The sequence below is a fragment of the Octodon degus genome, unplaced genomic scaffold (assembly GCF_000260255.1).
Source record: "Octodon degus isolate 3935 unplaced genomic scaffold, OctDeg1.0 scaffold00126, whole genome shotgun sequence".
Classification (NCBI taxonomy): Eukaryota; Metazoa; Chordata; class Mammalia; order Rodentia; family Octodontidae; genus Octodon; species Octodon degus.
Genome location: NW_004524702.1, coordinates 7076351 through 7087988, shown reverse-complemented (window position 1 = coordinate 7087988; position 11638 = coordinate 7076351). Strand labels below are relative to the sequence as shown.

General features: G+C 53.5%; 1 protein-coding gene across 2 annotated transcripts in view; it reads right to left on the bottom strand.

The window, feature by feature from the left end:
• Ece2 (endothelin converting enzyme 2) overlaps positions 1–11638 on the bottom strand; it is a 38737-nt gene that overhangs the window by 4782 nt on the left and 22317 nt on the right. Inside the window, exons 1-11 of one of the 2 annotated variants that reach the window (XM_004640719.2) lie at positions 10056–10181; positions 9617–9841; positions 9306–9441; positions 8927–9142; positions 8387–8511; positions 8137–8283; positions 7938–8003; positions 4260–4448; positions 3406–3548; positions 2933–3047; positions 1395–1505 (exon numbers count right to left, since the gene is read on the bottom strand). In XM_004640719.2, the coding sequence (XP_004640776.1) occupies positions 1395–1505; positions 2933–3047; positions 3406–3548; positions 4260–4448; positions 7938–8003; positions 8137–8283; positions 8387–8511; positions 8927–9142; positions 9306–9441; positions 9617–9841; positions 10056–10094 (1512 nt within the window). In that variant the 5' untranslated portion in view covers positions 10095–10181. Of the gene's footprint in view, positions 1–1394; positions 1506–2932; positions 3048–3405; positions 3549–4259; positions 4449–7937; positions 8004–8136; positions 8284–8386; positions 8512–8926; positions 9143–9305; positions 9442–9616; positions 9842–10055; positions 10182–11638 lie in introns of those variants that run through there. The other variant, XM_004640718.2, reaches the window with a different exon arrangement.

Genomic DNA, 11638 nt, shown 5'->3' with positions numbered 1-11638 from the left:
GTCTCACTATGTAATTCAGGCTGGCCTTGAACTCATTGTGTAGCCCAGACTGGTTTTAAACTCATGGCTCTTTTCCTGCCTCAGCCTCCTGAGTGCTGACATTACAGGCATGCGCCACCACACCTGGCTTATTATGTATTTTTTCACACCAAGTCTCATTATATATCTTGGGTTTGCCTCAAATTTGTGACCCTCCTGCCTCAGCTACTGGAGTGCTGGAATTACAGGCATGTACCGCTAAGCCTGGCTCTTTTATTTTTGAGACACAGTTTTGCTAAATTGACCAGATGGGCCTTGAACTCAAGATCCTCCTGCCTCAGTCTCCAGAGTAGCTGGAACCATAAACATGTGCCAGACCTCCTCGATCAGTCTACTTTTTATTTATTTGTTTTTTGCTTACCTGTAATCCCAGCCACCCTTGAGGCCAGAGAACTGGGAGTTCAAGGTCCTCCTGGGCCACTTAAAGAGAACTTGTCTCAAAATTAGAAAAGGTTGGGATTATAGTTCAGTGGTAGAAAGCTTAACTAGGATGTTCATGGCCAGGGTTGGATCCCTAGTACCACCAAAAAAGGGGTGGGGAATCTTCAATTTAAAAACTGCCTCATGGAGGCTGGGGATATAGCTCAGTGGCATAAGCGCCTGCCAGCAAGCACAAGGTTCTGAGTTCAATCTCCAGTACCACAAAAAGGCAAAATAAAAATAAAAGGCGCCTCATTACCCATCCTAAGCTCAGTTTGTTTTTCCTTTACCCTGTGGCTGGGCATTTAGGCTCTTTTTATTTCCCCCGTTATTAGCAACACTGCTGTAAACACCCTTGTGGCTGGGTACAGTGATGCACAACTGTATTCCCAAGGTACTCAGAAGGCTGAGGCAGGAAGATGGCAAGTTTAAGGCCAGCTTGTACAATTTAGCCAGACTGTCTCAAAATAAAAAATAAAAAGATCTGGGGATGTAGCTCAGTGGCAGAGGGCTTGCTTGTCATGCATGAGCCCGAAGTTCTATCCCCAGTACCACACACAGAAAAAAAAAGCTACATGGGTAAGACTGTAAGCGCAACCATTATCCTCTCCTAATAAAATATTACTTTTCTTGAAGTTACACTTTTGTTTTTGCAGAACCAGGGATTGAACTAAGGCCCTTGTGCTTGCCATGCAAGCACTTACTCTACTGAGCTATCTCCTGGACTCCTACTTCTCTTAATTGTATAGATAATAAACTCATTCTAAAAATTTTATAAAAACATTATATACTTCAGAGAATGAAAAGTCCTCATAATCCCTTGGCCCAAAGCAACAACTGTCCGTATCTTTATGCGTTCCCTTCCAGCACTCTCTACATGAACGAGGCATGTCAGATAAAGCAAAGGACTGTGTTGGCAGAAGCCCAAGACTCACTATTTCCTTGCTTTGTCGGTCAAACGTGGCTTTCACAAAGAGGGAACCTAGCGCGAAGCCCAGGGCATCATCTGTGTTGGAGATACAGGTCTGCCACCTCGGCGTGCAGGACTAGAAAGGAACGAAGAGCCAGGGTCTGGAGCCTGCACAGCTGTCCTGGGTTTTGTGCCAGCTCTCCCTGGGACTCCCAGGAACATGAGGGGAGATATCAAACTGCCAGTCCCAGCAGCTCTCTGTTCTACCCTCAGCACCCACCTCCTCTTATGTTTCCAGAAGTTTCTCTGCCCAGCTTGATAACTCAGGTTGGTAAGTAGTGGGTCCCCCATGACAGAAATCTGGGTTCCATGCCCCCTTCTGTCCTCCACCTCCCATTGATCACTAGGGTTGGCTGACTGTGTCACCATCACTCTGCTTGCCCACGCCATGATCCCCACCACCATCACATTGTCCTCTTTCTCATGACTGCACTTCAGTTATGCTGAATTTTTCCTTTTCATAATGTGCCCCATACACCCAGGAAGTCCTTAACACATCCACACCGTCGCCCGCCTCCTCCTCCCCTCCCCACACCCCTCGCCCTTCTCCAGTCATCTCCCTTCTACTTTCAGGTCATCTCATTTTTCTTTTAAGTTTTGCCTATGAGAGAAAACATACACTACTCGTCTTTCTGAGCGGGCTTATTTCACCCAGCATGATGATCTCCAGCGCCACCCACTTTCCTGTAAATGCCACCTTTTCTCTCTTCCTTCTGGCTAAATAATCATCCACCACAACACTGCCATCTCCTGCTGAAGACTTCAGCCACCTCCTGACCAGTCGACTCCATTCCCAACCCCTTCCCTGCTGTTCCCTTTCAAAGAGATCATTGTATACACAACCTGGCCCTATCCCTGCATTCCTGTGGTCATACCCTGGTTCCCAGGTGAATGAATCAAGACCAGACTTCTTAACAGAGCAGTCAGGTGCCTTCTGGGATGCCCTATTCCCATTTTACCAAACCTCTCTCTTGCCCTGTCCCAAACTCCTACCCAAACTCAAGCAAACCCACCATGCCCCTGCCAGCCTCTGAGCACAGGCACCTGCTTTTCCTCCTGGTGGCTCCTCCCTTCTCTCCACCACTGGGAGAACTCATTCTTCAAATGCACCTTCTTAGAGATACTTGTCCTGATGCCATCCCACTGTTCCACAGGCACAATGTGCTGTCCCCACCTCTGTCCCCCCTCCCACATGGGCATATTGAAATGAAAGCAGCACACACGCGCCCCCTTCATTTTTAATGAAGCCTGGTGCCTGCCATACCGAGCACAGGGTAGGGGCCTCGCACTAACTGAGAGGATCCTCAGGCCAACCTTGCAAGTTATTCTTGCTTAATGGACAAGGCACTGGGGAGCAGAGAGGCTGGGGGCATGCCCGAGGCCCCACAGGCTAAAAACCAGAGGTACTGCACACCTTGAGACAAACGGCGCCTGGCATCCATTTGTGGATGAGGAGGCATGAGCTAGGGTGGGTCGGAAGCCAGGACAGACAAGGGAGCCCACCTTCTTCGTGCCATACAGGGTCTCCAGCAGCTTCTCCTGTGCGGACTCAAAGCGCCGGTCCAGGCTTGCAGTTGTCTTCTGCACCAGGTTCCAAATCAGGTAATTGTTCAGGACACTGGCATCCACACCAGGAAATAAGGAAAGGGCAGGTGAGGCACCTTCTCCCTCTCCTCCGCAACTGTCCCCAGGAGCACGCACACAGGCAGCAGGAGTCCTGGGAGGCTCTTGGGGAAGCTTTCCTGGAGCCCCCTCACCCTGGGACCAGACACCTGCCTGCAGAGATTAGCTTCAGCAAGGTGGAGAGTTGGAGATCCCAAAGGGCAGCCCGAAATTCTCACCCAGGCAGCCTCATTTGATGTTTGGAAGTCCAAGCCTTCTGTCTGGCTATGCCAGTCCACCGTGCCCAGGCCCTGCCAGAGAGCTCCTCAGGGCCTTGATTCCTCCTGCCCACTACATCTTGGGGTCCCCCTCACCTTGGTTGTGTGCGGTTGATAAGGTCTGACACCTGCTGCAAGTAATCCATGCCATACACCACCACAGGCTCGGAGTCACCCAACTCCAAGGGCGCCAGCAAGAAAGACAGGAACTCAAGCCAGTCCACGGAGGGCGCCAGAGCCTGAGAGCAAACAGAATCTCAGGCGTCCTCCCTGTCAGCTGCACTTCCAGCACACCCCTCCCCCACTGACAGGCAGTAGCCTGAGAGGCCTTCCTGTTGCCATGGCAACAGCTACAGGCTGTTTGATGACTCCTTCCTGCAATAAACCCTTTCCCAGGCTGCAGGCCCCTCGGATCTTGGAGCCAAACCACTTACTAGGTGGGGAGAACCACCAGTTATGTAGCCACAACACAGATACCCAAATGTTCTAGTAACAGTTGACAAAATACTACTCCCCTGATACTCTCCACATGCCTGGCCTCTCCTCCAGAACCTCCCCTTCCCTAACCTTTCTATAATTCAGCATCAAATAGGGCAGCTCTGGCACAGGAGCCCCCAGGAGACATTTCCATAGCCTTTTGTTTTGTTCTGTGTCGTTAAGACAGGGTTTCACCGTGTAGCCCAAGCTGGTCTCAAACTTCAAGTACTACAGGTAAGCACCACCATGTTTGGCCAAGTTGTTATATATTTTTAACACAATCTTTGCATGCATCCACAGGCAACAAGGCACCAAAGGCTGGTCTTGGGAGAGGAGGCCTAAAATGATCACTATTTTTCTTTCCAACATAGCTGTAGTGTAAGTAGGAAGCCCAGAAAAGCAGGGAAACGACCTGACCAGCTGCCTCAGAAAGATGGCCAGCAGGGAAGCTGGTGGGCCCCTGCCTGCTCCACCTGCAGCTCCGATATGCTCATTTTGTGGTAGATCTTCTCCTCATCGCGCCGTTGATCTTGGGGCACTGTGATGTTGGCCAGCTGTGTCTCCAGCTCCAGCACCTGCCACATCTGCTCCCGAGTGGAGACTGGCCGTCCCCCCAACAGCAATCCCAGCTCCTCCATGTAGTCCAAGTAGGTAGTGAGAACCTGCAAGGACCCCTGTCCTCAGAGCCCGAGCCTGAGGAGGTCTTTCTGGCTCCCGCCTCTCCCCCACATTCTGTTTGACCCTCCTTTTGGAACCCTTCCAGAGTGACCCCATTTCTCACCACCGTCTACTCTGTCCCGCTTATGTATTTGTGCACCTGTCTGACATCTACTCCCCACAGGAAAGCACTGTTCAAGTTACAGTAGCTCTCCACCCCTGGATCCCAAGGGCCTCAGCAGGGCCAAGCACAAATTCTGTTCTCTGTAAGGATTGTCCAGTGGATGGTCTTGCTTCCCATAATGCTTTGCTTTCTCATTGCCTAGAGCCCTTTTGGTTGTCTCAGCCTACTGGTGGCACTGAACACCTGACCAGGTCCCATAGGGAACTGGGCTCCCTGGCAGCCTCAGGTCCTTCCAGGCCTCACATCTATTCCTTTCTCCATTTCCCCTGCTCTGAGGGAGAGAAAGGCACAACAAGGAACACTGAGTGTCAACTGGGGCACACACAGAACACTAGGTCTGCAAGGGCTTTCTTCCCAACCATGCCCCTCAGCCACTCTAAAATGTGACTGCCGGTCCCATGTCACACAGAAGAGCAGCTTGGGGAAGGTGACCTGGCCAACTCCCAGCACAAACGATCAATCAGTCGATCAATCAAGCTGCTTTAGAATGGAGCTGTTTGGCTTTGTTCACCACCAGGCAGTTTCTGCCTCGCAGCAGGTGCCTGATAGGAGGACAGTGATGCAAACCTGGGAGCAGCCCCCAGCACTGGGTCCTGCCCCTCACAGCCCCACAGCCCCTCCCCTCATCCACCTCAGCTCTATATCCGTAAATGTCAAGTCTCCAAAGGGCAAACTTCCTCCTTTGACCCTCCTCTTTCTCACTGCTGATGTCAAGGGCAGAGGTTTTCATTTGTTTGCTTGCTTCCTTGCTTTTGGAGTCCTGAGGATCGAACTCAGAGCCTTCCCACTGCTACCTCCCCAGATTTTTTTTAATTCCTTTAATTTGAGACAGTGTCTCACTAAGCCTCTTAAGTTGCTGAAGCTGACTGGAACTTGGGATCCTTCTGCCTCAGCCTCCCACAGTGCTGGGATTGCAGGCCTATGCCATTGTGCCCAGCCAGGAAGAGGATGACCGCCAGTCATCCCAGCTCCTGGTGGGCTCACCCATACCCTTGAATTAGCCCTTTCCCTACCTCCTCATCTCCTGCTGAGGGCTCACTTCTGAGGCTTTTTGGAAGCCTCCCTACTCCCAGTTTTTATCCTATCTTAACCTTCTGCAGCACACCCTTCCCTAGGTCCTGGCAGGCAGCCTCCTGCCCAGGGCGACCAGTGGCACCCAGATAGCCAAAGCCAAGGCCTTCCCGAGCGAGCGTCAGGCACAGCAGTTCTCTCCCTCCTCTCCACACTCCCCGCCCCAACTCAGGCAATGTCAAAGTCACACATCTGTTCACACCACTTTGGAGTTCTTCTCACCATTGGTGGAAGGCTAAACCCCGACCTGCCCTGCCATGTGCACATATAATAGGGGTCTCTTTCCCTGTCCTGGCAGGGGTCGCTCTCCCCACCTGCTCCCTCTCTCCAGAGCACATTCAGAGGGCTGCTCACCCGCCTCAGAGGCTTTGTGAAGTCTCTCCCTTCGGCCCACCCTCCCCCACCTTGTCCCTAAGCAGTTCCTTATTATACACGTTTGGGACCCCGGGCTTCTTCTCTAGTGTACACCCCATAACTGTGAACATGACTGGATGTGATCGGTTAGCTCAAGTCTTCTCCACCACATGGCGAAGTGACAGTGTGCTGCTCACCGCCCACCTACAGGAGTTCTGACTGAAGGACACTTGGGAAATGGTGGCGAAGGATGGCAGAGGACCAAGGAGTCTGGCCACCTGCTCTGTGGCGTGCTCCCTTACTGTCGCTTTCCTCCACTGCCCTTAAGCACAAGGCTCTCTCCTTTCCCACCTCCAGTCTTCCCGCTTCTCTCAGCTGTCCCCGCACCTTGTCTTGGTTTGCCAAGGAGATGATGCTCAAGCTCTGGCCGCCTGCTTCCTGGCCTCTCTGCTCTGCTTTCCTGCAGAGAAGCTGCTCAGGGCTCTCAAAGGCACACTTCTAACATGAGAGCCTACTACAGTCGGAGTGTTTGCCACGCACACTTGCAGCCAGAGCCCCACACAAGCTGGAGGCTGTGAGTCCCTTCCACGGCCGAAGAACCATCTCCACGAGACCCACCAGCCTGCACCAAGCCACAGAGCTGACCTGAGACCCATAAGTCTCTCCAGTCCAGTTATGTCACAAGTGTCCTTTACACCAGATCCTTAGTTGGTTTCTACAGACAGCCTGGCACACACACACACACACACACACACACACACACACACACACACACACCCGCCCCTACTCAGGCTCTTGGCCTCAGCCGTCTTTGCTTCTTCCCTCTTCCCATCTGGTCGGAACATACCTCACCTTTCTCTCTTCACCTATCATTCATGGTTCTTACCAACTGAGTCCTTTGAAACCTGGGCTTGTCGCCTTCCCTCTGTGGTGTCCTCCCTGAGGCCCTTACTGTGCTCACCTCACTGCTAGGCACCCTCCCAGCTCCTGCAGTGGCTCTCATAGAGCCATAAACACCTCAGCGAGGCATACCACATCCCCTCCAGCAACCCTTGGCCACCTTTCCAGTGTCCACCTACCTTTTCCTTTGTACTGGGGACTCGAATCCAAGAGCATGCTACCCCTGAGCTACATATATCCTTTCCCCTTTATAAATCTTTGTTGTTGCTGTTGTTTTGTAAATTTTGAGACAGGATCTCACCAGATTACCCAGGAGGGCCACAAACTGCAATCCTCCTACCTCCGCTTCCAGAGTAGCAGGCTTCCATTTGCTTTGAGCAGCACTGCCTGCCACATTGGGCCCTTAACCGTGGTCGGAACACACCTCGCCTTTTTCTCTCCAACACTTTGATTTTACCTGTTCTTTCCACCCAGACTGGACTTGTTCACTCCTATATATTCTATAGGGCCTAGCTCAAATTCAGTCTCTTCAGAAAAACAGGATACTCCAGTCTCCTGAGTCCCAGAGATTCTCTTTTGAGTCTCGTTCTTGGCTACATTCACATGTCAACACTGACAGCTTCTTGTTACAATGTTTCTGAGACATAATATGCAGTGGGTATCCATGTAATGTTTGCTGGCATTGAGGGCAGCTCAGCACGAGGCCCTGGGATTCAGTCCTTAGCACTATCCAATAATAATAATAATAATAATAATAATAATAATAATAACAATAGGAGAAGGAAGAAGTTTTCTTGGGAAAATAAGAGGAAGAAAAGAAGGAAGGAAGGGAAGATAGAAAGAGCAGTCAGCCTGCTAGGCGACAGGGTGGGTTCACCTCCCCACTCTGACCCTGGGCCAAGAGGGGAGTGGATGGGGATCAGACAGTGTCTGTATCTATCACAATCATAAGGGCCGCAAATGCGGTTCTCGGGAATCTCCTTACTTTCTCATTGGCAGTTCTGTTTAAGTAGTAATCTCTCGATGGCAGGAAGAGCCCAGACTGGTCCACCTGCAATAGCAAGGAAAGCAGCTGAGTCCCCTTTGGCCACCCCCAGGCCCTGGACTCCCTAGTAGGCTGGATGAGGGAGTCCAGGCTCCAGAAAGGAGGTTTGCATCCATCACTTCCCACCCCAGCAGAGCACCTGAATGATGTTGCTGTTGGAACTCTTAGAGTCAGCGCTGATGTAGACAGTAAAGAAGGGGGTGGCCCTGTAGGTCCCTGCCACTGCCTTCAGAACCTCCATGAAGTTGTCCTGGTCCCAGGGACCAGTAATGTTCCAGCCGCCGATCTGAATAGAGATCCTAAGTAGAAGCTGGGGCCTCGGAGCCCCCAAAGCGCTCCTGGACTACATCCCCTCCCGCTCACCCTGCCCGCACCAGCCAGCGCCCTGCCTTGTCGATGAGGTCCCGCAGGGGCTGGGCGCCCAGCTCCTCGATGCGCTCCACCCGCAGGCAGGACAGGTAGAAACGCTGGGTCTTCCGCTCGGCCTCGCTGCTGGAGTTGAAGGTGGTGTTCTCTGCCGACACAGCACAGAGCACAGGTGGCACACAGGTTAACACCTAGCAGGGGACACCAGCTCTGGCCCTGCTCGCCCTGCCACGGAGCAGTCTCCTAATACAGACCCAAGAAGATGGCTTGAAACAGTAAAATGGGGCTTCCTGGCCCCCTTCAGTCTACCCCAGCACTACAAGGTCCCTGGCCCTTACCACAACTCCATCCCACTCACAAGTCTGCCCTCTCAAACCTGTCTCTGCTTCCTAAGAGGGCCCTGCCCCCTTTTTCCGAATGCCCTTCCTCAAGAATGCTTTTGGAGCAAGCCGGCACCTAATTCCTTTCCTATGCACAGTGATTGAGCACCTACTAAACACCAGGCCTTGTGCTGGACTCAAAGCATAGGAGGAGCACAGCGCCTCCCTGACAGCCCCACTCACCGAGCAGGTGCTTCAGTATGGCCTGGTTCTGGTCCCACAGGCTGTTGAAGGTGTTCCAGCGTGAGCGCCCCTCAGGCAGTGGGTTCTTCCGAATCCAGCCTCCACAGGAGAACTGGTAGAAGTCCTCACAGGGGTTCACCCCATAGTCCAGCGACTCCAGGATTTTTCCAGCCACTCGAATGCAGGCTTCCGTAAGACACGCGCCTTGAGATGGGTCTATGGCAGGGGACGTGACCAAAGGGCTCGAGCCTCTCAGTTTCCAGAAGGGCCATGAGGGCCAGAAAATGGAAAACCTGGCCCCAACCACAGAAAGTCCTAACCACTCCCAACCTCCAGAGTCCCAGCTATGAGCAATGGTGACACGTTTGGGCTCACCTACCTCTGTGGTCTTGGACCCCCAGGGCCACCAGGCAGCCCAGAAGCAGAGCAGCCAGGAGTAGAGAGACCCCCGTCAAGGCCAGCTCCAGCTGTGTGTGCGAGCCTAGGAGTGGTGTTGACCCCTTCCAGAACCCCACCTGGGAACATAGGGGAACAGAGGCACTAAGCTGCTGAGCAGGGACCGCTCAAATTACAGCCCTCCTCCCGGAGGGGCAAGATGTAGAAAATTTCCTCGCTTGCTCGTGGGTTTACGCAGGCCCCAGAATGAGGCAGGCCTGTTTTGTGCAACGTCATGGTTTAGGATTGCCTCACCGTAGTCCTAGCGCAGAGACCACAGAAGGAGCGGAGTCGGGGGCAGGTGGTCCCCTGCAACAGCCCAGGGGTTCTGGGCGCGCCTGGCGAAACGCCGGGCCCAAAACCTGACGAAGAAGGGGGAGCCCCCTTGTCCACCTGCACTGCGTCCAGGGAGGCCCCGCGCTCTCCGGGGGTCTCAGGCACGTCCTCCTCCCGCAGCGTGGCCCGCTTGTACTCCACCATCTGCCAGAAGTGCGGGGGCCAGGCAGGTCAGGCACAGGGAGCTGCGGCCCAGCCCTGCCCACCTGCCTGCCGCTCAGTAGGCCTGGGGTGCACTGGGGCGCCGTCCCCCACGCCTGCGCGCTGGGCCATGTCAGTGCGCGGAGCCTTTGCCGGGGTCGCCCGTACCCCAGCCCTCCGCCTGGGTCCCCTCCCCAGGGCCTGGGCTCCCACTCACGTTGCCGCCGCCGCCCAGCTCCTGCAGCGCGACGTTCATAGTGGAGCCGGGCCAGGCAGTGTCTCAGGGCTCCGGGTGGGTGACCCCCTCCGGGGCCGCGGCCTCAGCCCCTCGCCCGACCCCGCCACCGCCTCTGCCACCGCCACGGCGTGCCATCACGGCCCGGACGCTGCCCTCGCTTGGCTGCCGGCACCCGAGTCCCCCTCCCCCGCAGCGCGGCGCCCGGGGGTGGGGAGCCCGGGGAGGGCGGAGCCCGTGGGCCGCCAGCCACCTGCCAGGGCCCACTGCAGCCCTGCGGGGACCCCTCCATCTCTGGAGCGCTGCTTCTTGGGACTCTGGCTGTTAGAATCGCTCGGCCCAGTTCTCCAAACTACAGGCCCTTCCTAGTCACTTTAAACACCTCAGAGGGACATCTTCCTCCAGGAGCTGGCACGGCAGACGTTCAGTGGGCACCTAGAGCCCAAAGCCCCCCAACAGGCATCCACAGGAGGCCTACATGGGGCACAGACCCCGGGCACAGAGGCAAGCACATGGCCCAGTGCACAGCCTGGGCACAGACAGACACTGAATGTATGCACCCTACACACTCACAATGCGTGTGCACACAGCGTATCCACACTGCCCCTGGACACACACACACACACACACACACACACACACCAAGAGCAGGAGCAGCATACACTACACACACAGCCCACACTGACTCCACTCTCTCATGCTGCTCCAAGACCACACTTTCACTCTCCAAGATAATTGCTGTCAGCAGATCATCTCTCTTAGAGGGCGGGTTACAGATGGTGACAAACTGGCAGGGAAAAAAACAGCCATGCACAGATATTTAAAGAAAAGACATACTAACACTTCTAACTTGGGGAAAGCAAATGAATTTATTTGGGAGGTTTACAAGGAAGGAAAGAAGAAAAAAAAAAAAAGAAAAGAAAAAAAACCCAAGCAATGTTTAACCAAAGCGTGATAATGTGGCATCCGTGCATCTGCCATCTGCCTTCCATATTGTCATTCCTTAATCAGACCTGGTGTTGTCACAGTCGGCTGCATGGCAGAAGGCCTGGTGTATTTTACAACCAGGGAAAAAGAGATGGCCTCGCGCTCTTCTCCCACGCATGGTGGATTCGACCTAAGGAGACTTGAAGTGGTAGCAAATGCATAATTCATTTCTTCACTCCCGCCTGGTTCTCAGACATGGTGCTGCAAGTGGTTCCTAGCACAGAATATTCCTGTGGCTGACAAAGGGTGAAGACGAATGGATCGGGCTGACAAGTGTTGGATTGCTTTCTTGGGCTTTTTTCCACCCCAGGATTGCATATTCTCAAACAGAAGGCAGTTCAGTGTCACAGTCAGGATGAAAGATTCTGGATTCGGACTCAGTTTTCTCACCTGTTAAATGGAAACAGGTATAGTATCAACTTCAAAGGGTAGTTCTGAGAACTAAATGAATCAGTATTTGTCAAGTGTTTAGGGCTCCAGCGCATCACATAGCTGATAAGAGTCAGAGCTGGGTTCAAGCCCAGGGCATGACTCCTTTGTGTAAAGCAGTTTAACAACATGAATTTTTTTTCTTTTTT